This window comes from Melitaea cinxia, chromosome 17 (assembly GCF_905220565.1).
Source record: "Melitaea cinxia chromosome 17, ilMelCinx1.1, whole genome shotgun sequence".
NCBI lineage: Eukaryota > Metazoa > Arthropoda > Insecta > Lepidoptera > Nymphalidae > Melitaea > Melitaea cinxia.
The window spans coordinates 7,428,801-7,455,350 of record NC_059410.1 but is presented as its reverse complement, the minus strand read 5'-3'; the positions used below and the strand labels follow the sequence as shown (position 1 = coordinate 7,455,350).

Here is a 26,550-nt window from a genome sequence, read left to right as displayed (position 1 = left end):
TAAAGCTTACAACATTTTATTTTGTAAATTTTTAAAGAGTAAATTGCTTTTATTGTTTAATTTTGCTTGTTCTGATTTAAGGGAACGATCTTTTTAGTGTCAAGTCATGTGTTATGTTCACTAGGCTAATTTGGCTGTGATTTTTTAATAAAATGCTTACGTATTTTTCTATATTGTAGTCCCAAGAAATAGGGACAAGTTTTAATCTTATGGCATGCATACTTTGAAGACAAGAAATGTGTGAAATGTAACACGTGGTTCAATAAGTCCCGAGACTAAGTACTAAAAAAAGGTCTTTTTTATAAAATTAATTTTTATTCATCAACATAGTCTCCAAGAGCGATACAGTCCCTCCAACGCTTTTCTAACTTTTCTATCCCATGTGTGTAGAACGATTTGTCTTTGGCTTCAAAATAAGCCTCCGTTGCTGCGATAACTTCACTATTTGAGTCAAATTTCTTACCCTGAAGCATTTTTTTGAGGTCTGCAAACAGCCAGTAATCGCTGGGGGCCAAGTCTGGCAAATAAGGGGGATGAGGAAGCAATTCGAAGCCCAATTCGTTAATTTTGGCCATCGTTCTCACGGACTTGTGACAAGGTGCGTTGTCCTGGTGAAACACCACTTTCTTTTTGTTCATGTGAGGCCGTTTATCCGCAATTTCGTACTTCAATCGCTCCAATAAGCACATGTAATAGTCACTATTTATATTTTGCCCCTTTTCAAGGTAGTCGATGAAAAGTATTCCATGCGCATCCCAAAATATAGACGCCATAACCTTACCGGCCGATTTCTGAGTCTTTGGACGCTTCGGGCGGCTTTCACCAGCCGCTCCCCACTCCGCTGCCTGCCGATTAGATTCCGGAGTGAAATGGTATATCCAGGTTTCATCCATTGTTACATACCGACGTAAAAAATCCTTTTTATTATGATTCATCAGCGCCAAACATCGCTCTGAATCATTGATACGTTGTTCCTTTTGATTAGTTGTAAGCAAACGCGGCACCCACTTAGAAAAAAGCTTTTTCATGGCCAAATTTTTATGTAAAATAGTGAAACACTACCAGCTGAAATCTTCACTATCTCGGCTATCTCTCGCACTTTTACCTTCCGATCTTCCAATATGATTTTGAGGACTTGGTTAATATTTTGTTGAGTCACTGCTTCATTTGGACGACCTGAGCGTTCCCCATCATTGGTGTCGATGCGACCGCGTTTGAAGTCGGCATACCACCGACAAATGGTTGCTTTAGAGGGAGCTGATCCTGCATAACATTTTATAAGCCATTGCTGTGCTTCAACGGTATTTTTTCCCATTAAAAAACAATGTTTTATCAACACGCGAAACTCGTTTTTTTCCATTGTATCGAAATTATATCTTGTTTTTTTGGAAGAGTCCTAATTGGTAAACAAACCGCTGTCAATCGTAATTCACGTTTTTTCCGCATTTATCACTCACTTTCACAACATATTAGCTTACGGACATTTGTAAAACTCCATTTACTATTTATTTCACTAAAAACAAATATCAATTTATCATTTTAAACACATAAAAACTACAAAATACGAATTCCGAGAGTACAGATAACTAATATTTTCGAATATGACATTTCAATATCTTTTTTTATAAGACAAATAGGGATGTGGTCATAATATTTTTAGAAGTGAATGAACAGCATGAGCGATAAAATAGGCCATGTTCTTTAACTATATTTTAAAATTTCACGAATTATAACTTGTTAAATAATATTACAGTAAAGCGATTTGTTATTTATTTGTATTTTGTTATTAATTGTTTTTTTTTTTCTTCTTTTTTTTATGTTGAGCGCACAAAAAAAATGCTTACAAAATATTGCAAATGTCAATCATTTATGGTAAAGTGTTCATTGTAAAGGTTTTATTTTATATTATGAATATTTCTGAATATCAATTTCATCCTGAACATTTTTAATGCTATCCCATATAATATTAAAGTATACCACATAGCAACGGCATAAACGTTTACTGTAGTTCACAGGAAAAAAATTTGAGACTTTAGGATGAGACTTAAGATTACCCAATGAGAGCTTCGTGGATTACAATGTTATTAGTCCTTTTTTTAGATGTTAGAGAGAGTGTGCCGCCGGCGCAAGGTTTTTTATTCATAGTAAATACAAATAATGTGACAATAATATTAATAGGGTCGACTTTTTTTAGACACAGGCGGCCCCTTTATTTTGTTGTAAATTTTATTTTTGGCTTTTTTTTTACCGACCATATCACATAAACGAAATATATAGGGGACTGTCCACTTTGTATGGGGGTTTCGGCCCCGAGTGGACAGTCACTGAGAATAATAATTATATATTAAGTTAGTAGTACTAACAAGTATGAATTAGAAAAATGATATAGTTTTGTATCCAGGTGTTTCATTTTTCGTTTTTTTGTGGATAATTACAAGAAGGTTTCTGAAATAAAAAATCATTCTTTTGTTATTTTTGTTTTACTAATCGGATTCGTACGTTAACAGAATGTTATCTAAAAACTAGGCAGGTAGATTTATAAAATCTTGAAACCTTTTTCAGCCCAAAAAACCAAATAATTTCATGACATGGCCACAACAACCTACTGTCCGTCGACCAACCATGCAGTTGCAATAATATTTTTTTATGGCTTCTCTGCCTGACCTTTATTGTTTACATATAAAATAAATACAAAATATATTTTCCTACTTATGAATATGCCTACTGTGTATTTTACGTCGCAGTAGTGATGAATTCTCGGTTGACGGAAAACCTTACAGTAGGTTGCTATATCACTATGAAAGCAATATGGAAGTCAAATGAATCTATGAAGCAAAAGTCTGTAGTTTAGGGTTGCCATAATAAATAATATTTTCAATAAACAAATAAATCGATTAAATCGATAATCGAATTTAATATAATTAATTGCTTGCTTTTTATTTAGTCAATAACAATGTTTCTAAAATAGTTTATTTTTCACCAAAGTTAAATGTTTTTTTACTAAATACACTTTTATAGACTTTTTTTAGACTTTTTTCTTATTAATTCGATTTAACAATACTTTTAATCGATTTTAACAAATAATTGATTTAAAAATATTTTAAAATCGATTGTTCGTTAATAATAATTGTTTGTTTAAGACTGGCAACGTGTTGTAATCAAATCACTAACCGAAAATAAACTAGAAGTATATAATTAATGAATTAAAATACTTATTAAATAAACTTTTCATCAGTTTATATTGATAAAACTGCAATTCACGAATAAACATGATTTAATTTATGAAAATTATTGGTATATTTGTTTTTTTGTATGAATTCTGTTCACTTTGGGCCAAAATGGACAGTCCCCTTTGTTGCCTTTTATGCTCGATGCTCGATTAATATTTTTTTTCGTAATTCTGTACCTCTACTAATTCTTAGCAAAATTATTTAATATATTATTAGTTTTTGAAATAATTTCAGCAATATGGTATCATTAAATATTTCGATGTAAAATTAATTTTACTTTGTCTATGGCTTATTGATATTGTTCATTCATTTGCTCTTTGTGTCACTTCACTAAGCTACACTATACTCTAATTGTCTGTGGTCATAAGTACGCCATATTTGTTTACCAATTAGGACAATTCCAAAAAAACAGACCTTACAACCGTAGCGTCACTTAAGTGTTTCAAAATCAATAATTTTTTTGTTCCATTTTTAAAAATTTGACACATATTCTTGTATTGATAGCCAGTACTTTTTAAAAATCAAAAGAGTTTTTAATATATGCGCCATTTCCAGGTTAGTCTCGGGACTTATTGAACGATCTAGTATGTTTGTAGCCACAAATAGTAATGTATTTTGTGTATCATAATATGATGCGGGTGTATCATATGATGTGTTACTATGACAATGCTTTGTATGCAGCGTCCATTGGATGCCGGTGGAATTCTTTTCGGATATGAATCTCGCGAGGCGATCTGTGTTGGGTGACATATGGGCGTTCGCGACCACACTGTGGGAGGTCTTCTCGTATGGACAGTCGCCGACTCAAACCAATCCCGTGCTAACCGCGAAGGTGAGTAATAGACTATTTTTTAGTTTGGTGACATTCTCTCATTCAAATGAATCGGAATGAGTGATCTAGTCATATCGTCACCTTTACTTACGTCCATTAATACGGAACTTACCGCGATTGTCAAAGTCGCCCATGAGAATGGCGTCTGCAACGTCGCTAAAATATAGGGGGTTTTTAAATGACAGTCGCGGATATGTCCCGTATAAGTTCTGACAGTTAACCTTAAATGGGTATTATCATATTGTATATCACAGTATTTCGTTAAAAGGCAGTATCGTATAAATATAGAAATCTGAGAAAGTTGAATTCAAAATTTTTGTATTTGTTCGAACTATATATGTGGTATTTTAATATTTATAATATATAGTTTTAATAAAGTAAGTTTAATAATATATTTTACAATAGTAATCATAAAAACCCGCATTGGAGCAGTATGGTGGATTAAGCTCTGAATCCTTCTCCTACATGGGGAAAGAGGCCTATGCCCAGTAGTGGAATATTACAGGCTGAAGCAAAATCATAAAAAAAATGTAATATTATAGTTTATTTCACGGTATTTTTATGTAATTGCGGTTTTTTTGCTGATTCTGCTTTGTAGAATCTACATTCCAAATCCGTGGTAGTGTCATTTTTTATATTAATTAAAACCAATATAACTTTAATTTGTAGAATGAAGATTCATAAGTGCTTGGTGTCTATTTGAATAAAGTAATTTTATTCAAGTTGTCTGACTTAGGTTTGGTATTTAAAAGCCAGCAGTTGGATGGTTATCCCCCCATCGGTCAATTAGAGAGGCTTGGCTATATTCTATACTGTCGTAGCCACACAGCATAGTTCATAGGCCACGGTAACAGCTTACCATCAGGTTGCAAGCAGGCTCTTTTGCCGACCTAGTCGTATAATAAAAATTAAATTAAAAATTTAAAAATAAACCCCTGACACGATAACCTGAGTTGCCTTTAAAAAGTAAAAAATAATGAAAGAAAGTCAATCTTAAAGTACCTAAGTAACGTCGCGCCGGGGGACCGCTGTGTCTATTTATCGGTGCGGTTGACCAGCAGAGCTACGAGGCGGGCGCGCGGCTGCTGCGGCCGGCGCGCTGCCCGGGCGAGGTGTGGGCGCTGCTGCGGCAGTGCTGGCTGGGCGAGCCGCCGCGCCCGCAGGAGATCATGCGCGACCTCAACCACATGCTGCACCGCGGTATATATGCCATATATATTCATAACGACCACGGCCTCTACTTGTCCGGGCGAGGCGTGGGCGCTGCTGCGGCAGTGCTGGCTGGGCGAGCCGCCGCGCCCGCAGGAGATCATGCGCGACCTCAACCACATGCTGCACCGCGGTATATATGCCATATATATTCATAACGACCACGGCCTCTACTTGTCCGGGCGAGGCGTGGGCGCTGCTGCGGCAGTGCTGGCTGGGCGAGCCGCCGCGCCCGCAGGAGATCATGCGCGACCTCAACCACATGCTGCACCGCGGTATATATGCCATATATATTCATAACGACCACGGCCTCTACTTGTCCGGGCGAGGCGTGGGCGCTGCTGCGGCAGTGCTGGCTGGGCGAGCCGCCGCGCCCGCAGGAGATCATGCGCGACCTCAACCACATGCTGCACCGCGGTATATATGCCATATATATTCATAACGACCACGGCCTCTACTTGTCCGGGCGAGGCGTGGGCGCTGCTGCGGCAGTGCTGGCTGGGCGAGCCGCCGCGCCCGCAGGAGATCATGCGCGACCTCAACCACATGCTGCACCGCGGTATATATGCCATATATATTCATAACGACCACGGCCTCTACTTGTCCGGGCGAGGCGTGGGCGCTGCTGCGGCAGTGCTGGCTGGGCGAGCCGCCGCGCCCGCAGGAGATCATGCGCGACCTCAACCACATGCTGCACCGCGGTATATATGCCATATATATTCATAACGACCACGGCCTCTACTTGTCCGGGCGAGGCGTGGGCGCTGCTGCGGCAGTGCTGGCTGGGCGAGCCGCCGCGCCCGCAGGAGATCATGCGCGACCTCAACCACATGCTGCACCGCGGTATATATGCCATATATATTCATAACGACCACGGCCTCTACTTGTCCGGGCGAGGCGTGGGCGCTGCTGCGGCAGTGCTGGCTGGGCGAGCCGCCGCGCCCGCAGGAGATCATGCGCGACCTCAACCACATGCTGCACCGCGGTATATATGCCATATATATTCATAACGACCACGGCCTCTACTTGTCCGGGCGAGGCGTGGGCGCTGCTGCGGCAGTGCTGGCTGGGCGAGCCGCCGCGCCCGCAGGAGATCATGCGCGACCTCAACCACATGCTGCACCGCGGTATATATGCCATATATATTCATAACGACCACGGCCTCTACTTGTCCGGGCGAGGCGTGGGCGCTGCTGCGGCAGTGCTGGCTGGGCGAGCCGCCGCGCCCGCAGGAGATCATGCGCGACCTCAACCACATGCTGCACCGCGGTATATATGCCATATATATTCATAACGACCACGGCCTCTACTTGTCCGGGCGAGGCGTGGGCGCTGCTGCGGCAGTGCTGGCTGGGCGAGCCGCCGCGCCCGCAGGAGATCATGCGCGACCTCAACCACATGCTGCACCGCGGTATATATGCCATATATATTCATAACGACCACGGCCTCTACTTGTCCGGGCGAGGCGTGGGCGCTGCTGCGGCAGTGCTGGCTGGGCGAGCCGCCGCGCCCGCAGGAGATCATGCGCGACCTCAACCACATGCTGCACCGCGGTATATATGCCATATATATTCATAACGACCACGGCCTCTACTTGTCCGGGCGAGGCGTGGGCGCTGCTGCGGCAGTGCTGGCTGGGCGAGCCGCCGCGCCCGCAGGAGATCATGCGCGACCTCAACCACATGCTGCACCGCGGTATATATGCCATATATATTCATAACGACCACGGCCTCTACTTGTCCGGGCGAGGCGTGGGCGCTGCTGCGGCAGTGCTGGCTGGGCGAGCCGCCGCGCCCGCAGGAGATCATGCGCGACCTCAACCACATGCTGCACCGCGGTATATATGCCATATATATTCATAACGACCACGGCCTCTACTTGTCCGGGCGAGGCGTGGGCGCTGCTGCGGCAGTGCTGGCTGGGCGAGCCGCCGCGCCCGCAGGAGATCATGCGCGACCTCAACCACATGCTGCACCGCGGTATATATGCCATATATATTCATAACGACCACGGCCTCTACTTGTCCGGGCGAGGCGTGGGCGCTGCTGCGGCAGTGCTGGCTGGGCGAGCCGCCGCGCCCGCAGGAGATCATGCGCGACCTCAACCACATGCTGCACCGCGGTATATATGCCATATATATTCATAACGACCACGGCCTCTACTTGTCCGGGCGAGGCGTGGGCGCTGCTGCGGCAGTGCTGGCTGGGCGAGCCGCCGCGCCCGCAGGAGATCATGCGCGACCTCAACCACATGCTGCACCGCGGTATATATGCCATATATATTCATAACGACCACGGCCTCTACTTGTCCGGGCGAGGCGTGGGCGCTGCTGCGGCAGTGCTGGCTGGGCGAGCCGCCGCGCCCGCAGGAGATCATGCGCGACCTCAACCACATGCTGCACCGCGGTGAGCGCGCGCCGGGTGCTGCTTTATTTATAACCAGCTACTGCCCGCGACGCCGTCTGCGTCAACGCTATACAGCACCAAAAATACCTACGATTATACCTTTTAAAATGACATTCATTTACCCGTTTCTTCTTTACATTTCATATCTACAGAAAAATCTCGTAGATGGCGCTGCTTTAAAATTGTCTTGTCTACTTATATTCATTTAATTATGTTCATCGGCTTAGTTACTTATATTGCGTGATTTTTACAGTGTGAAGTTAGCTTATATAGCATGGTTATTAGCATATAACAACAGCATTCAAATATGGGTCGATACACGTTGTTACAGAATGCATTGAGGAAATTAAGGTTCACTGCTCGTTCCTGGTAGGTGATAGCAAGATAATATGTAGCCTATACGTTAACCCGACTTCTTAATAATATTCGTGCCAAATTTGAAGTAAATCCACACAGTACTTTTTGAGTTTATCCCGGACATACATACAGAGAAACAGACAAAAATTCTAAAAAGTATATTTTTGGCTTCGGTACCGATTGTAGATCACACCCCAATTTTATTCTTTTAAAAAAATATTCAATGTACAGTTTTGACTTTCCTACCATTTTGTTATATGTATAAATTATATTAATAACATCCACGGGCTCTATTTGTCCGTATACGACGTGCGGTTTTTTTCTTCGCGTAGATTTTTTTTCAAGTGTAGAAGAAGTGGTAGAGCAAAACTTTTAAATTTTAATAAGTTTATATCTTTTCAGAATATGTACCTCTTCACGAGTATGAAGAACCAAAGATATCTCTCGACCACATAGACCACGCAGATACTATTTCTAGTAAGTACATTTTTCAGTTACTTAATTAGTGTGATAAAATTATTGATAACTGGTTTAAATGTTTTAGATAGATTATTGATTGATTGATAGAAATATCTGATTTTGATTACTTAAGTTTAAAATTGTGACACAAAATTCTAAAAATTGTAACTATAGCAGCTATAACATTTTACAAGCATTAAGTCGCTTACCATAGGAACAGACGACAGTGTGTGTATGTTATAAGATATTTATTTCTTTTTTCATTTATTTTATTTATAGTAATGAAAAATTGTTGTAAACATTCCTTCTACAATAAACAAGTGCGTATAATAATTATTTGTGAGGACTTGCGATCCGGTGTCATTATCAATCCCATATTTATTTTACATGTATGAAGTTTAACACAAAAAAAAAAAAAAAAACGGATGTGCTTTAGACCACACAACTGAAGGAAAACTTTCTATCTTCATTAACTTATATCTCCCTCTCAATTTCTGTTCGCCTCGCCTGATTATATTCTTGTTAACGTTCTCGTCACGCATTCATTACCTTACTCCCCAAATCAAGCGTGCGTAAAGAAGTTTTACTTCAATAAATATTTTATACTATCTATTTTTGACTAGCCCGTTGGCGCAGTTAGTAATGGCCCTGCTTTCTGTGCGCGGGTTGCGGGTTCGATTCCCGCATGAGTCTGGGTGTAATATAATATTTGTTTTTATATATTTATATATTTATTATTTCTATATTCATATAAAAGTTATATATCGTTATAAAAGTCGGCTGTTACCTCTAACACAAGCATTAACTTGCTTAACATAGGAACAGACGACCGTGTGTGTATGTTAAATGGTATTTATTTATACCTTAAGTAATCAGTAAACATTTTACTCTATTATGAATCACTTCTTTACCACACAGTTGACAGTCACTGACAACCTACGTTAGTACTAGTTTCGTAACATGAATATATATGTACTATAATAATATTAATCTTTTACAGGTGAAAGATTTATTCCAAGCGAGCTAAGTGACGCAGGTAGCAACAAATCGCTTATATCAGTTGACAGCAGCATACCCTCTATGAATGGGACTATGTCAGACCAGTACGACAATATCGTAAGTCGATAACAAGATTTTGCTTTACTTACTACTAATATAAACAAAGTTTCCTATATCTTGTATGTTTTCAAAACTATTCGTTGCCTCTATTCTCTAATAATTGGCTTGTATGAAAAATACCACAACAAATACCACACCAGAGCATTATCGAACGTCCTTCGACGAGCCTTCTGTTTCAACTTCAAAAAAATTATCAAACCTTTCACGCTATTTATACACACGCGAGGTCTTTGCGATTTTGAAAAGTAAGTTTCGCTGTTTTTGAGCTATGGTGAGTTCTGGGTGGACTGGCCTAAATTATCTTAGATTTATTTCTGCCAAATTTTCTTCAAACAACCTCCTAGGGGTCTCAGGAGACGTAGCGAACCGATTGCGGAGACATTTTACCGATCAACACTCTTTGATGTACATCTTCTTGTGTAAGAACCGGTCTGTCTGTAATGCTGAATAGCGTGTAGAATAATAGTTTGTGCAACTCTGTTCTTGTCAACTGGCGCGTTGTCTTGCAAGAACAACACACCTTTGGTAAATTTTTCTAGAATCGTTGTTATCGTTATCGTTGCGTAGTATTTCTCTGGTTACGGTCATTCTCTTTACTTCGTAATCAATCAGTATTACCCTTCACAATCCAAAAACGCAATAGCCACCAACTTTCCAGCCGACTCCGACACTGAATTTCTTTCACGGTGGTGTTCCTTTTTTATGACATTCCATAGACTCTTGTTTGGAGTTAGGTTCAAAGTGATGAACCCATGTTTCATCTCCGGTACTAGTTCACTCTAAAATCTGTGCAGGTTCGTCTCCACACAACTTCAAAAATTGTTGTGACGCATTGACGCCCTGCTGTTGTTGCTGAAGCAGCGTGAGCATTCTCGGTACCCATCTCGCACTGACTTTTGTCATATCCTGGTGGTCATGTAGGATTCGCAAAACGGTGGTATCTGATACTCCAACTAATGCAGATAATTGTTTTTTCTTCAAACGAGTGTCATCCAGTACAATTTTTGATATCTGATGTGGTGGCCTCAACTGGCCTCTCCGAGCGGGCGTCGTCTTCAATCGATTCCCGACCATGTTAAAAAAGACCATACGCTTCAGCCTGTAATATCCCACTACTGGGCATAGGCTTCCCCATGTAGGAGAAGTATCAGAGCTTAAAACCACTACGCTGCTCCAATGCGGGTTGGCGGATATATTCCCTACTATGAGTAACGAACGCTATCAGGTGTACATGATAACAACCGGGACCGACGTCTTAACGTGCTTTCCGAGGCACGGTGGGGAGACTCACAAGGACTGCACAAACACCCAGACCACGGCAAACACCTGTATGGCCAATACAAATGTTTGTCATGTGCGGGGATCGAACCTGCAACTGGCAGCGCAACAGGTACAAAAAAAGACCAAGCCACTTGCAAATAATTGATTTACTAGGGCACCGTTCCTCATAAACGGTTTTCACTTCATTTAAAATGGCCTGGCCGTTCTTTCTTCGCTTAGTAAGAAATTTTATTCCAGCACGGTGCTCGATTTTCTCTATAGTTGAAGTTTTCTTCCGGATCGCCTCGTTTAGCAGGCGAGTGTTCGTAAGCGAGTGACGCAATAGGGTTGAAACTCAATTGAAACAGTAACGATGAGTGTTCACGCGGCCCGCAGACGCCGGCCGCAGACAGGCAGAGCCCGGCGGCGCGGCGCGGCCCGTCGCGCTCGCGCCGCAGCAGCCTGGGCGCCGGCGCGCCCGACGGGGACGCCGCCGCGCCGCGCCTCATGGAGTCCATCGTGTCGCAGGGCAAGACCTACCTCGTCACCGTCACCAAGAAGATCGGCAGCGTGAGTCTCATTTATTTATTTATAGAACACCAACAAACTATACACCGTATCAAAACGAGTACATCATCCAATGACAGTAAAGTCTGACTGTTACTTTAATTAAAGGTAATAACTACATTAAACTTGACTACGCCTCAGCCTGTATTATCCCACTGCTGAGCATAGACCTCTTTCCCTATGTAGGAGAAAGATCAGAGCTCAGCAGCAGGGATCGGATTCACAACGCTGCTCCGATTCGATTTGGCTGATATATTCCCTACTATGACTAACGATCGCTATCAGGTTAAAAATATCTATGTCCAGATTTTTTGATATATTGCTGTATCTCATGAATCATATCACTCGGTTCAAAGGTGCGTGATAACCCAAATTAGAACAAGATCAGATCAGATCAAAAAATCAGATAGCGTCTCCTCTCTCGCTCTTCTCAGTTGTGCGTAACGGTTCCTATCATAAACGTGATAAGAAAGCATTTTTTGCAAGTATCGGATGTCGATGAATGTTAGATTAGATTATGTACATTTTATCATGAAAAATTTTAGTTTCTTATGATCTTGCTAGGGAGATATTGATAGATGAGTGTTTATCAATTGATTTTAAACGACAGCTGTCTAAAATAAAACATTGCTTGTAATCATAGAGCAACACGGAGGGGAGTAGCCATGGCGTTTTTTACCGATACAAAACTGTCTGTCATTTTTTGCGGGGGGAAATTACACACGCACAAAGTAAAAATCTAATTCCCACATAAAAATAATCGTCTGCCACTACGAAACTCAAACATACTAAATTAAAAACACACATTTTTCACATACACATAGGTACATTCTGTGTTTTACAGCATAATGACATGCCGCAGCCTGCAACTACACAGACAAGTTGCTTACAACCGTGGTTGTAACAACTGTCAATATGCGTTATCGATAAATACAAGTACTCGGTTAGGGAAATTAGGTTTTTAAAATGATACAAAGATGAGATTTTATTATAAAAATTGACTATATTTATTATATACTACAATAATTACAAAATAATTATGTTAAAAATAAACTAAATGTGTATATCATTTTAAAAATCAGTGATAGTTGTATCTATCACTGGTGATATGACGAATACATTTTTGGGGGTTTTCTTTTTTCATTAAGAAATAAATTCTTATACCGGTATATTTTTCCATTGTTAATCTTGCCAGTTCTAAATTATGATTTGTAAAATCATTTTCGTGTGAATGGTAACTGATAGAAGGAAAAAATCTTTGCCAATAAACTTATTATTACAATTTTTTTCCATGTATACCTTAAATTTGGAATTTTAGGAAACCTGCCAAATTTTTATATAAAACATTATGGTCGAAGTTCACATTAAGTAATTATAGTAAAATGTGTTAATACTCGTGAGTATTGTATTATATTTAATTTAATGCAATTTTATTATATAACTATGTATATTAAAATAAAGGTCGCTATATAACAATGATAATAATAATAATGTACACCATTAAAAGAAATGACTAAAAAAAAAAAACATAAAATGAAAGATGAACAAAAGCGGTCTTATCGCTGAAAGAGCGATCTCTTCCAGACAACCTTTGGTATAGGGCATGAAATAGAAACTACAGTTAGGATTAACAATTAATTGGTGTGCGAATTAGAATATTTGAATAAAGTACAAATAGACATAGAGCAACACGGAGGAGAGTAGCCATTGCGTCTGCTACCAATACAAAATAGTCTGTCATTTTTTGCGGGGAGAAATTACACACATGCACACTTTATCTAATTCCCACACAAAAATAATCGTCTGTCACTACGAAACTCACACATACTAAATTAAAATCACACTTACATTTTTCACACACACATAGATACATTCTGTGTCATTACAGTATAATGACACGCCGCAACTACACTGACAAGTTTCTTTACCTCTACCATGAGTTTTTGTTACAAGCGCACATGACATAACTACAGTAGTAAACGTAGAAACGCAACAGGAATAGTTATCTATACCATACCTATTATGAGTATTTCTAAATTTCACTATAGAGTCTATCGAGCACTCGATAAGACTTATAGTTTTAAATCCGTTATATTGGTATTAGTTACTAATATCTTTATCTCTTTCTTCCGTATAGAAAAAAGAAAGAGTAAACATGATGACTTTCGAATGAAGTGAGGTCTAAACGAAGTTTAAAATAATCCGACAAAAATGCAAAGCAGCATATTACAGTGTATTCATGCGAGCTCAAGAACTTCTAAATTTTTTCAATTTATTCCGTTAGTTTAAATGTCTAACTTAAGTTGTTGTCAAACACTTGTGAAACAATCATATTGTTTAATTGTTATACAATAATTCTAAAACAACAAAATATAAAAAATGAGAACTAATGCTTCCCAGTTCGAACTTATGGTGGATTATATGAAAAAGTAAGTGTTTATTTAAGTGTTATGGTTATTTATCTCTTTCTTTATTAACGTAAATCGTGATCATAATTTTATAAATAAATTGTATAATGTGTATTATATTATTATATTATTTCGTAAATTAAATATAGAAAATAATATTATTATATCGTAAATTGTGTTTTAGGAACGGGGCTATGTTCTACCAAATATAATGCAATTAAATAGTATATAAACCTAATAATTATAAACTTCTCGCACGATTTTTTCAAGTGAGTGACGCAACTATAATAGTAAAGTTAAACAGGGTGACATCTGTCAAATATGTTACTCATGGTAGCGAATTGTATGAAAATATCGGCGCTCTAGAATGACATTTACGAGTGTAGTTAACTTAACTGTCCTGAGAAAACTTATGGTACCAAATATAGTAATGATAGTATCCGGTAGAGGCGCTGCTCAACTTGCCATACAAATTTTCTACTACACTCGCTAACGTGTATCGTCTCTGGAAACTCATGGTAGACGTACTTATAGCCATGGTTGTAACTACTGTCGATATCCATTATCGATAAATGCAAGTACTCGGTTAGGGAAATAAGGTTTTTTAATTTGATACAAAGGTAAGATGTTATTATAAAAATAGACTTAATTTATTATATACTACAAATCAAACATCTTCATGTAAAATATACGATTATAAAGAGTAAACATTTGATTGTTTGTTTGTTAGCATAGAATAGGCTCCGAAACTACTGGACCGATTCAAAAAATTATTTCACCGTTGAGAAGCTACATAATCCTTGAGCGACATAGGTTATACTATATTTTCAAAAATATTAGGGATCCTTACTAAAACTCCAATAATGTAACCCAAGGGATAAAAAAATAACCTAAAAAAATTCCTTACATTGCGTACGCTGCAAAAACTAATGATAATAGAAATATATAATGTAGTAAGACTTTGTACAACACATCATTATCTACAATAATTGTATTTGCTCACAAACGAAAACAAAACTGACTTCAATTACATTGACAAGTAATACAATATACGTAATATATACGCGTTATCAAAGGTTACTCAAAAAGTTGTTATCAGATCTCGATGAAATTTAAACGCGACCACATGATAAACATCAGCTTTCTGTTAAATTAAAAATCATCAAAATCGGTTCACCCAGTCAAAAGTTCTGAAGTAACATACATAAAAAAATACAGTCGAATTGAGAACCTCCCCTTTTTGGAAGTCAGTTAAAAAGTGTCGCGACAGCCTATGTCTAACTATTATAATTATGTCACAATACGTTTGGTGCAACGTTGTTGTGCCAAACAATGCCATTCTACAATAAACGATTTAAAGTTAACATACATTTTGAGGAGTTGATGATGTACACGGTGATGTCAACGAATCGGGAGTAGGGAGCGTAACACTAATGGCATCATAAGATGATAGCTTGTCATCTGCTAGATTTAATGATTTGTTGATGACTCTGAAAGGATGGATTTAACATTGTTAATTTTCAAAGTTGACAAATCTAAGTTTCGTTTCACTACTATGACAAAGGTGAACCATATCTTAATTACCTTGTACATGAGGCAAAAAAAAAAACTTACGGGACAAAAACAGTGTGGCGTTAGTGTTGGTTTGGTGCCCTCGGCTAATCCTTCTTTTGTTCGCCAACACTTGAAAGTTAGTGGTATTGATATGATCTGAACAAATTACACTATTTTTTGTGGGCGTCCAGGTCTGTCTGTTATTACAATTTTTTTCCATGTATCCCTTAAATTTGGATTTTCAGAAAACCTGCCAAATTTTTATATAAAACATTATGGTCGAAGTTCACATTAAGTAATTCTAGTAAAATGTATTAATACTCATAATACGTGTATTATATTTAATTTAATGCAATTTTATTATATAACTATGTTATTAAAAAAAGCTAGCAATATAATATTTTAAATAAATCAAAATCTCAAAAATGTCTGTATCCTCTTTTGCCTTTGCCATTTTATCGATAACCATCTACAAACAAACCGGTAACAACACTATCGCTCGGCGACAGTGACTTCTCGGAAATAGACTCCGATCAGTCGCTCGACTGATCCGCATATCGTATGCGGGCGAGCGGCTTGTGTTGGTAAACAAATCAAGTCAACACGAACGATAATATTTGTAATTTTTAAGTTTAAAAAAGGTTTAAAAGAAGTATACAAGTAATAATGTGATTAAAAAATACTTACGTATGAAAGGTAACGCCATGTTTTAGTAAATTTGACGTGGCAGATCTTTTTTTGTAGTAAAAAACAGAACAATTTGGCATTTTTTGAAGGACGTTGATTCAATCGCGCAACTAGATTTAGTCTAGTGATCAGTGCGGCGGCAACTAGTTTTATTGTTTGCATATGGCCATTTGGCCATTTGGCCTTGACAGAGGGGAACGCCTGTACATGGCTACTCCCCTCCGTGTTGCTCTTTGACAAATAGATAATATATAATAATAAACATACATAATACTTACATATATAAAATACATACATATATAAATACATAATAAATATACATTATATTACACAAAGAGATTAAAAAATACTAACATATGAAAGGTAACGCCATTTTTTAGTAAATTTGACGTGGCAGATCTCTTTTTGCAGCAACAAACAAAACAATTTGGCATTTTTTGAAGGACGTTGATTCAATCGCGCAACTAGATTTAGACTAGTGATCAGTGCGGCTGCAACTACTTTTATTGTTTGCATATGGCCATTTGGACTTATACCTTGACAGAGGGTAATGCCTGTACATGGCTACTCTTCTCCGTGTTGCTCTTTGCTTGTAATCGAATAACATTGAAAAAAATTAACAACTTTCATAATACATATTCTAAATATGACACTAGCATACACAAAAAGAAAGCAATAAATATTAATATTTACTTAAATCGTACGTGAATACCTCTGTGAAAGATTTTCAATTTATCATGTATTATTATTATTATAGGGTAATTACGGCCACGTATTCAAAGGATGGATGGAACGGGACAACCAAGAATCTCAACGGAAGGAAGTAGCTGTGAAGAAACTGACCAGGCAAGCTTCCGAAAGAAATGGCAGCTTGTATGAAGATTTTAAAAACGAACTAGAGATCATGAAGGTAAACTCCCTGAAAGTCCATAATGTTTTTTATTGAAGTAAAACTTCTTTACGCACGCTTGACTAGGGGAATAAGCTGTTGAATGCGTGACGAGAGCGTTACAAAAAGTGCGTGTATGGGCATGGCGAACGGAAATTGAGAGAGAGATATAAGTTAGATGGATCTAAAGAAGTTTTACTTTAGTTGTGTGGTCTAAAGTGCGTTCGTTTTTTATTATGTTAATGTTATGTTTTAAAAGAAAGTACTGATTATAAAATAATTAAAAACATAATTATGTTCTATCGTACAAACAATATACAAACAGGTTTCCAGACAGATTTAAAATGTTTACATTTCTTTTTTTTTCTTCTAATAAACCTAAATAAATACCTACGGGACAGTATTCCTTTAGAGGCTAATTTATTTAATAACAATTTAAAAAGCTCATTAATAATTTTTTGTCAGTACACAGTGCTAAAAATCATTTGCAGTTATGTTAAAAATATTACATAAAGAAAAGAACTACAATATATAAATATGTAGTGTAAATGCTACGTGATGTCTATGTGTATTATACATATTTGTTCCAGTCTCTACAACACATAAACATAGTCGAGATCCTCGGTTACTCTTGGGATCATGGTTCAGACGTCCTCATAGTTATGGAGTACTTGGAGGAAGGCTCACTCAACTACTACCTCAAGTTCCAAGGAGACAAACTTCGGATATCGCATTTACTTAAATATGCCAAAGATATAGCTACGGTGAGTTTTAGTAACCATAGATGAATTTTAATCAATAAATAATAAGTAAATAATACATAAATGAATATTTCTTACACACACACATATACATGGTTGTCTGTTCCTAGGGTTTGTGTTGTTCCTAAACTTTGTTTGTGTAAAGTAACTTTAGACGCTTTAAAATATTGAATAAATTAGCAGTAAGGGTTATTCATCGAAGTAATTTTATTGTGATATTTTCAAAAATAATTACCTGACAGGTAACAATATTAATTCATTTCTATGCGATATTATTGATGGAACGCTGTAAAATTAATAATTATTTCGTACATTCCAGGGTATGGACCACGTATCAGCCAAAAATGTAGTTCATCGAGATCTGGCGACACGGAACATTCTCGTGGTGAACAAGTACCACGTTAAAATATCAGATTTTGGCCTCGCCAGGATTATACCGAAAGAAGAGAATGCGTACCGAATTAAGACGGAACGACTACTTCCTATCAATTGGTAGGTACTGAAATATATGGAAGAATTTACACTCACTCACACTTCAACGCTAAACATAATATATATATTTTTTAAAGATTAATTTAATTAAATAATTGTAAATGACGAATCAAAAGTACTTGTGAAGGCTACTCAAATAAAGAAAATTTTGATTTTGAATGATATATTGAGTTTGTGTGGTAAGGTACGCTCCGGAGTCGGCCGTGGAGCCGTGGCACTTCTCGACGAAGAGCGACGTGTGGTCGTTCGGCGTGACGGCGTGGGAGATCTTCACGCGCGCGCGCCAGGAGGTGCCCAAGTTCGACACCGAGCGCCCGCGCGAGCGCGCCTCCTGGTGAGTTCTTGTCTCCTGGTAGTTGGGCGGCCAGAGCTGAATCTGCCTGATGCTTTACTGCGTAAGGGCATGGTCTGTATACGACCAAGTTCGACACCGAGCGCCCGCGCGAGCGCGCCTCCTGGTGAGTTCTTGTCTCCTGGTAGTTGGGCGGCCAGAGCTGAATCTGCCGGATGCTTTACTGCGTAAGGGCATGGTCTGTATACGACCAAGTTCGACACCGAGCGCCCGCGCGAGCGCGCCTCCTGGTGAGTTCTTGTCTCCTGGTAGTTGGGCGGCCAGAGCTGAATCTGCCTGATGCTTTACTGCGTAAGGGCATGGTCTGTATACGACCAAGTTCGACACCGAGCGCCCGCGCGAGCGCGCCTCCTGGTGAGTTCTTGTCTCCTGGTAGTTGGGCGGCCAGAGCTGAATCTGCCGGATGCTTTACTGCGTAAGGGCATGGTCTGTATACGACCAAGTTCGACACCGAGCGCCCGCGCGAGCGCGCCTCCTGGTGAGTTCTTGTCTCCTGGTAGTTGGGCGGCCAGAGCTGAATCTGCCGGATGCTTTACTGCGTAAGGGCATGGTCTGTATACGACCAAGTTCGACACCGAGCGCCCGCGCGAGCGCGCCTCCTGGTGAGTTCTTGTCTCCTGGTAGTTGGGCTGCGAGTGCAGGGCCAGAGCTGAATCCGTATCGTACATATTAAAAATAGCATGGTGTCGTCTCCTGTCAAAGATTTTATTGTAATATGAAACTTTGAATAGTTACGGGTTTCTGTAAAGAACTCACTATAGACGGCGCCACGGTTCGCTTAAACCGAAAATAAAAATCATCATATCAAAAATTTCGATCTTGCGGGTACATCGTTTCATAGCTTAATTGGCTTGAGCGCCGACACGGTCAGTCGGAGACGCGGGTTCGAACCCCGCTGGAGCGGTCAATTTTTGATATGATATTCAAAAATATTTTGAAGTTAATTATATCCATTTACTCTAGTAGAGTGTCCTTCGATTCCAATGTTTAGTTGAATTTATCAGCAAAATTGTATTTCATTAAACCACTGAACTCTTTCTAAACTGTTCAACATTTTGCAACGGAGTTTGTATGTATTGGAACATTTTGGATTAATAATAATTGGACCTAATAGGTCTATAGACGTAAGTTCGTAGTTTGATATCTTGTATAGCAATAAATTTTTTGCAGTTTCCAGATACCAGAGGGTTGCCCTTCTGAGATATTCCGACACCTCATGAAGGAGTGCTGGGCGCTCGACCCCAACATGCGGCCCAAGTTCATCGACCTCGTGCACATGTGCAAGCGCTTCATGGACGAGTACAAGTGAGCTTCAACCTCACCTCAACATTGTCTGAAGACTACCTTTAGTACAAACAGTGGCGTAGCTAGAGCATTGGAGGGGAGGGGGGTAGGGTCGGCAACGCGCTTGCGATGCTTCTGGTGTAGCAGGCTTCTATTGGCGACGGTAATCGCTTACCATCAGTTGAGTTGGACGCTTGTTTGTCGACCTAGTTGTGTAAAAAAAAAAACTAATCCTTACCGAGGCCCATATGTCGAAAGTGTTTGGGGGTGTGGAGGTGTGGGGGGGGGGGGTGCTATTTACTCAACTGTAGCAAAGCTCGGGCTATGCAATTTAAAAATGTATATAAAGTTCTAGTTATAGCTCGAATGGCACGTATAATTCGCTAGATTGATATAGCGTTAGCTACGCCTCTGAGTACATGTAATATTTATGATAATATACTAATGTATTAATTTTATTTTATTACTTTTAGTAGGAGTATTTATATTATTTAAATTTAAAATGTTGACGAATATATTTCGCGTGAAGTCCGTTACATAGAATATGCTTCTTGATCGACTTTAAATTTATTATAGATCTCTAAAGAACCAAACATTAAGACTCTTGACAAGAGATGATTCGAATTTACATTGAAAATCTCTAAAAATGTTATAAACTTTAAACCCAATCTAAATAACACATGAAAACTATTGGTACATTTATTATAATGTAACTATATAAACATATATTAGTTTTCAAGCAAATTTTTAGACCAAGTTAAATTTTTCTAGATGTCCCATATATTGATCCAAGTGTTTGATTTTTTTAATTTTAACTCCATATTCGTAATAATAGAGAATCTTTTCCTAATCATGCTCTAAATACTTATTGCCCTGAAGGTTTAGACTGCAACGATTGGAGATAGGCTTTGCTGAGTATCAGCATGGAACCAATTTGATAAGTACATAGCGAGTTCGTTGCGCACACTACAAATAAGTGGCAATAGTCGGTTAATAGTTAAAGTATTAAACTATTAAGCGACTTAAAATAGGCAGTTGGTTCTAAATGCCATCATATTTATTGTGTATTTGTAAAATAATTACAACAGGTACCATTGAGGTCTGAAAAAGTGATTTTTTTTTTATGTGGATTTTTTATTTGTGTATTGTGGTTCCTTCGCGCATTTGCCTTAGTTGATGTAAATATATTTGGTAACGTAAGTGCAATTAAATGACTAATGTCCGGTTGCTACATTCAGAAAACTGTTTGTTTTGCTATGGTTACCTGAATGTGGTAACCTTATACAGATTAATCTATTATGAACAATACCTCCATGCAATTTTTATTAGATCACATTAGTTTTTTTAAATTAAGGATTATTTTATAAGTAGCTTTAGTGAGATATAATTATGTAAATCATGAAATACGCGACAGCGACAGATACATACTTGCCCATTAGGAAAGTTTATTATGACTGTGTTGAGTCAATTCTAGGTTATAGATTATTTTTATTCTGATGTATTTTCTAAATGAATTTAGCAAGATAACAATTATTAAACTTGAAATTTATAGTAATTTTATATAATATATTTTATTTATATTATTAATATTTTGCAATTAATACATAAATAGTGACGGTTATTTAGAAATATATATTACAATTTTTCAAGTTTATTAATGTTATCTAGTTTAATTCTCGATAAACCAAAGATGATATTAAATTATCTTTAAATAATGTTAACTATAGATACGATGTTATTGTAAGATCAATTGTGTATGGATAACATTAAATTTTTATTGTGGCGATGAGTTTACAATTTGCTGTTGTGACAGTTACTTTTTATGGATCGTTATAATATATTATATTTAGGAACCTACTTTATGCAGTTGTCGTATTGTTGATGCTATAAACTGTTTATAATTTAACCTTGGATGTAATAACTTTATATCGCTAAGAATGTTTTTAGAGACTGATATTGAGCCGTAAATCGGTGCTACACGGAATAAATTGGCCTTATTAAATCATTTTATTAGCTTTGTTGATATTGTTATAAATATACACATATGTATTGCCTAGAATATAAAATTTCACGGTTAATATTCGCTTTTGTCAAAATGAAAGAATATTTGGATTTTGAATTCAACAAGGCTTAAATTTTTAAATGAATGTTATAAATCATAATATAAGCAATGCGATCGTAATTCGGTCGGTGTAAATTGTAAATTAATACAACGAAGCTTGCCTTTTTTTTCTTTTCGCTTTAATGAAATAATATATACCTATTCGTAATTATAGTTAAAAGAAATTAAAGTAAATGAAAACAACGTTTCTTTTGTTAACTTAATTAATTACAATACCTTTTATAAAATACAATACAATGTACATATAATGTAAATATTAAATAAACGATACGCTAGCATGCCCGTGGCGCCTCAATCTAATGACAGGGTTTAATAAATATTTCAAATTAATAATTTCTCATAACGAACTTAAGCTTTTAGGTCTTGAATAATTTTTTTCATTCACCCTATAACATCCCACTATTGGGCGTGGGCCTTTTACTCCGGAGAAAAAGTTTTGGAGCTTAATCCACTTGAAAACTTAGATTTCGTAAACATTTTATTATTGCCATACAATCAATTTCAGTTATGTAATACCAGATTGGCCATGTCTAATAAAATAATACCGTAGCGGTGTCCTGTTACAATTATTTATAACATTTTCAGCGCCTACTTCTGACATACCTATACACCATTTTCATGGCAACACATTCAGAAGTCTTTGCGTACATATTATCTAATGTTTTTTATTTACAAAGTTTCGCATCTATAATATTGGAACGAGCTTATTCTGAAATATTGGAATAGCTTTCTTTTTATTACATTTCTCGCCTTTTTAGTGTTATTTAAATTATTGTATTAAAATCACTCATTAGGTTGAGTGGCCACGAAAATTGAAATCTCCAAACAGAATATTAAATTACAATTTTAGCGTTTCAGCGTTCACAATAATACCATGAGTCCGAAAAAAGTAGATTAAAAATCCGATCCAAAAGAATTGTTTTACAAATTCGTATTGCAAATATTTCATAACACGTGTGTGATATTTTTGTAGCGTTTATACGACAATAATAATTATGATCTAATGACCGTTGTATTCATAATCGAGTTACGAAATAGGAATGATTCTCGAAATTATTCCTTTTCTTAATACGAGTGTCATGTCACGTTTTTTTATATTTCGGTCTCTTACTATCTTGACTATCTTCACTGTATTAGTAATTAAATAATCTTCTTTGATTTAAAATACTGTATCTCAATTAAAATCGATCGAAATTTTAAATTTATTCTTAAAGATTTTCGATCTGAAATATCGTGGCTACTTAGTACGTGATTTGAATTCACGAAATCTGACGACGGCGTAGTCACGTCTTGTACGTAGAGCCTTTTATAAAAGTTATAAGTTTATCAATTCTTAGAACTTTATGATTCAATGTAGTATTTTTTCGATTTTGTGCCGATATTCTTGTTTTGTCCCATAAATTTATATTCTGTTCAAATATTACTGTGATAGGTATATTATTTTCATTAAAAAAAAATCGTCATAACATATTAGTACAACAGATCAGTTCAAAACAATTGACAGTTACCACATAAAAAATAACTCAAAAAATAAAAAAGCTATGTAAAACTATGATTTACTTTATTGTAGTTTTTCTTTTAATACATCGATGTAATTTTCTATAGAATATAGTAGGCGTTAAAATAAAATTGTAAGTAAACTTTATTATATAGAATGAAAGTTTCTTTCAATGTAAAATATGATTAAATTTTACGATGTAAGGAAAACGGCCATAAACATTAGTGATGATATGAACATTACGACGAATACGTAAGTGATGATAGTTGTTGAAAAATAATTTTAATAGAATTTTTGAGTATGTCCTTTACAAGTCTTTAAAATAAATGGTATTTTTACGATAGTGAATCGATTAGATATGATTTGACTACATAAACTTGCCTTTTACAGATCAATAAAAGAAATAGTCCATTTTGTTTGAATTTTTATTTATATCAAAAGCGAACATAAAAAAAGCATTTTTGAAGTTAATTACGTTGATATATTAAATGCTTATAAAGATGCTTTATAAATTTTTTGCTAACTTAATGTTGTTTGATAAATAAAATATTTTATCATAGTCTTTAATAAAATGGACTGTATATAGGATGTAATGTTTTCTTATTCAATATACATACGTTTTGTCATAAGTGGTCTTCTACCTGTGTATGCCATTTTGAATAGTACCTTCCTTATAAAATATTAATATGGATTTCTGACTGCACAAAGGCTCAATTATATTATTTCTTTAGATTTTGGAAACTAAGTAAGTAAAAAAGAAAGATTTTATTATGTAATTATCGGATGAAGAGGTTGTATATTAAACTTGTAGTAATGAAAGCAAACACGTGTTATCGTTTTGGTATCTTAAAATTATGTGTTTCAAAAATAAGTTATTGATTTTCAATAATGTCGTTTTATAATTGAAATATTTGTAAGTAATATAATTAAATTTTCTAAATTAATCATTTTATTATCATTTATGTAATGCTGCAGTTTGTGTAAAAATCGTATTTACCAATAAATTACGCTGTTTCATTTTTTTTTGCCATCAATTTAAATATAAATTAATTGAAAAATTTTGTGTTTTTCTTTCACAATCTATATCACATACAACAAGTAATTTACAATTTACAACGGTTTATCAAGTTGTGGTAACAAATAAAATTTTATAGAAATCTGTTTTACAAGTTGCACCAAATTTTCTGTCGTGTCATATGTTTTTAGAAAATCATATTTTTATCTACTGTATCAATATAATTATAATTGTGTTTGCTGGCAAACGAAAAAAAAAGCCGACTTCAATTACACCGACAATTATATATACAATGATATAAATTACATCGACAAGTAATACAACGTAGGTAGACGAAAAAATGGTCAAGTAAATACGCATTATCAAAGATTACTCCAAAAGTTGTAATCAATCTCGATAAAATTTAAATAAAAAATCATCAAAATCGGCACACCCAGTAAAAAGTTATGCGGATTTTCGAGTTTCCCTCGATTTCTCTGGGATCCCATCATCAGATTCTGGTTTCCTTATCATGGTACCACACCAGGAATATATCCTTTCCAACGAAAAAAGAATTATCAAAATCGGTTCACAAACGACAAAGTTATCCCCGAACATACATGATATATGTTTTTATATATATCCTTCTTTTTTGAAGTCGGTAAAAAAATGCAGCTGAATTAGTATTGGTTAGCTAGTTCCTCGCAATCTCACAAATTATAGGAGAAAGCAAATAATGTCTGTTAGATAAAATGGACTGTTTATAATAAGTAGCTTATATACTTCTTCAATATAAAATTCTTAGATTCGAGAGAATATTGAAACTTTAACGCCTTAAAGGCGCTCATGTACCAAACTTATGTATTATGCTTTCTGGTAAAAGTTAGACGCTACATTCGACAGCGCACAAACCTGCTTCACTTGGATGGTCTTTAAGAAAGCGTGTGCAATGGCGTCTAACCGAGTAGATAACGTAAGTAAGGTCTACGGAGTGTATGGAACTTTTAACAAAAAACAACAAACAGAAGACCAATATGCACTTTATATTTCAAAAAGTTTTTTGAAACATAATGTTTGTCACGATATTTACTGTCCTAATTATGTATGAATATTAATTCCCACGTGTTCTATTTCCACTTGTAAAAAAAAAATTAATACAACTAAAAAAATTGATGTTCAATAATTAATGTTTACTGATAGCTAAGTCGAGATGACGCTGGGAGATAAACACTTAAAACGCTATACTTACTATAGTAACAGTGTATCCGGGGTAGAGTTTTCATTTTTAACAGACTTCAAAAAAAGGGTGTAAGTTCGACTGTATTTTTTATGTGTTAACCTCATAACATTTTACTGGATTTTGATTATTCTTTTTTTAATTGAAGGTGGCTCTTCTCATATGGCTGGTATTTTAGAGTTATCCCTAATAATGCATATTTAATTGACTTATTTATCGCGTACCTATGTCGTTATTATAAGTCGATGTAATTAACGTCGTTTTTTTATTAATTTCTGAGAAAAATATTATAAATATTATCTTTTAATTTGTCTTGTGTCGCCAGTAAAGAAGTTCTGAAACACGCCTACCTTCTAATATCGCTAACATGCAAAAAAATTGTGGTGAAGACACAAGAAGCCTTTTCCAATACAGGGACGCTTGCATCATGATGTAGTAAGTAAACTCATCTCAGTAATTGCTTCAAAATAATTCATGATACCTTGCTTTATCCTGCATTGCGGAGCTAAAAGGGTATATACCTTATTATATTTATATATAACCTTATTAGCCTTTCGTTATCTGACAGGTAAGTATGAATATTAAGAAAATTTTATATTTTAACCGATTTCCACCAAAGGAAGAGGTTCTCAATTCTATTGTATTTTTTTTAAATAAGTAGACATATTTAATTTTGTTTCCAACTAAAAATAATTAGTAAATATTGTCAAGTTTTTCAAGAACAATATTGAAAGTCAGTTAACCAAAGTTAGAGCACTCAAAAGTTTTAATTGTGTGGCGTGCAAACTATGCGACGGACGCCGTTTCAGTACACTTAGGAATTTGTTTATAAAT

At 36.6% G+C, this 26,550-nt stretch overlaps 1 protein-coding gene across 1 annotated transcript in view; it reads left to right on the top strand.

Moving 5' to 3' along the window:
• LOC123661705 (tyrosine-protein kinase hopscotch) overlaps positions 1–20,021 on the top strand; it is a 37,514-nt gene extending 17,493 nt beyond the window's left edge. The window contains 10 exon segments of the mRNA XM_045596652.1: positions 3,912–4,062; positions 5,124–5,262; positions 8,436–8,510; positions 9,493–9,674; positions 11,268–11,441; positions 16,845–16,997; positions 17,567–17,740; positions 18,057–18,229; positions 18,414–18,563; positions 19,752–20,021. Of these exon segments, the coding sequence (XP_045452608.1) occupies positions 3,912–4,062; positions 5,124–5,262; positions 8,436–8,510; positions 9,493–9,674; positions 11,268–11,441; positions 16,845–16,997; positions 17,567–17,740; positions 18,057–18,229; positions 18,414–18,563; positions 19,752–19,890 (1,510 nt within the window). The 3' untranslated portion in view covers positions 19,891–20,021.
• The last annotated feature ends 6,529 nt before the right edge of the window (positions 20,022–26,550 follow it).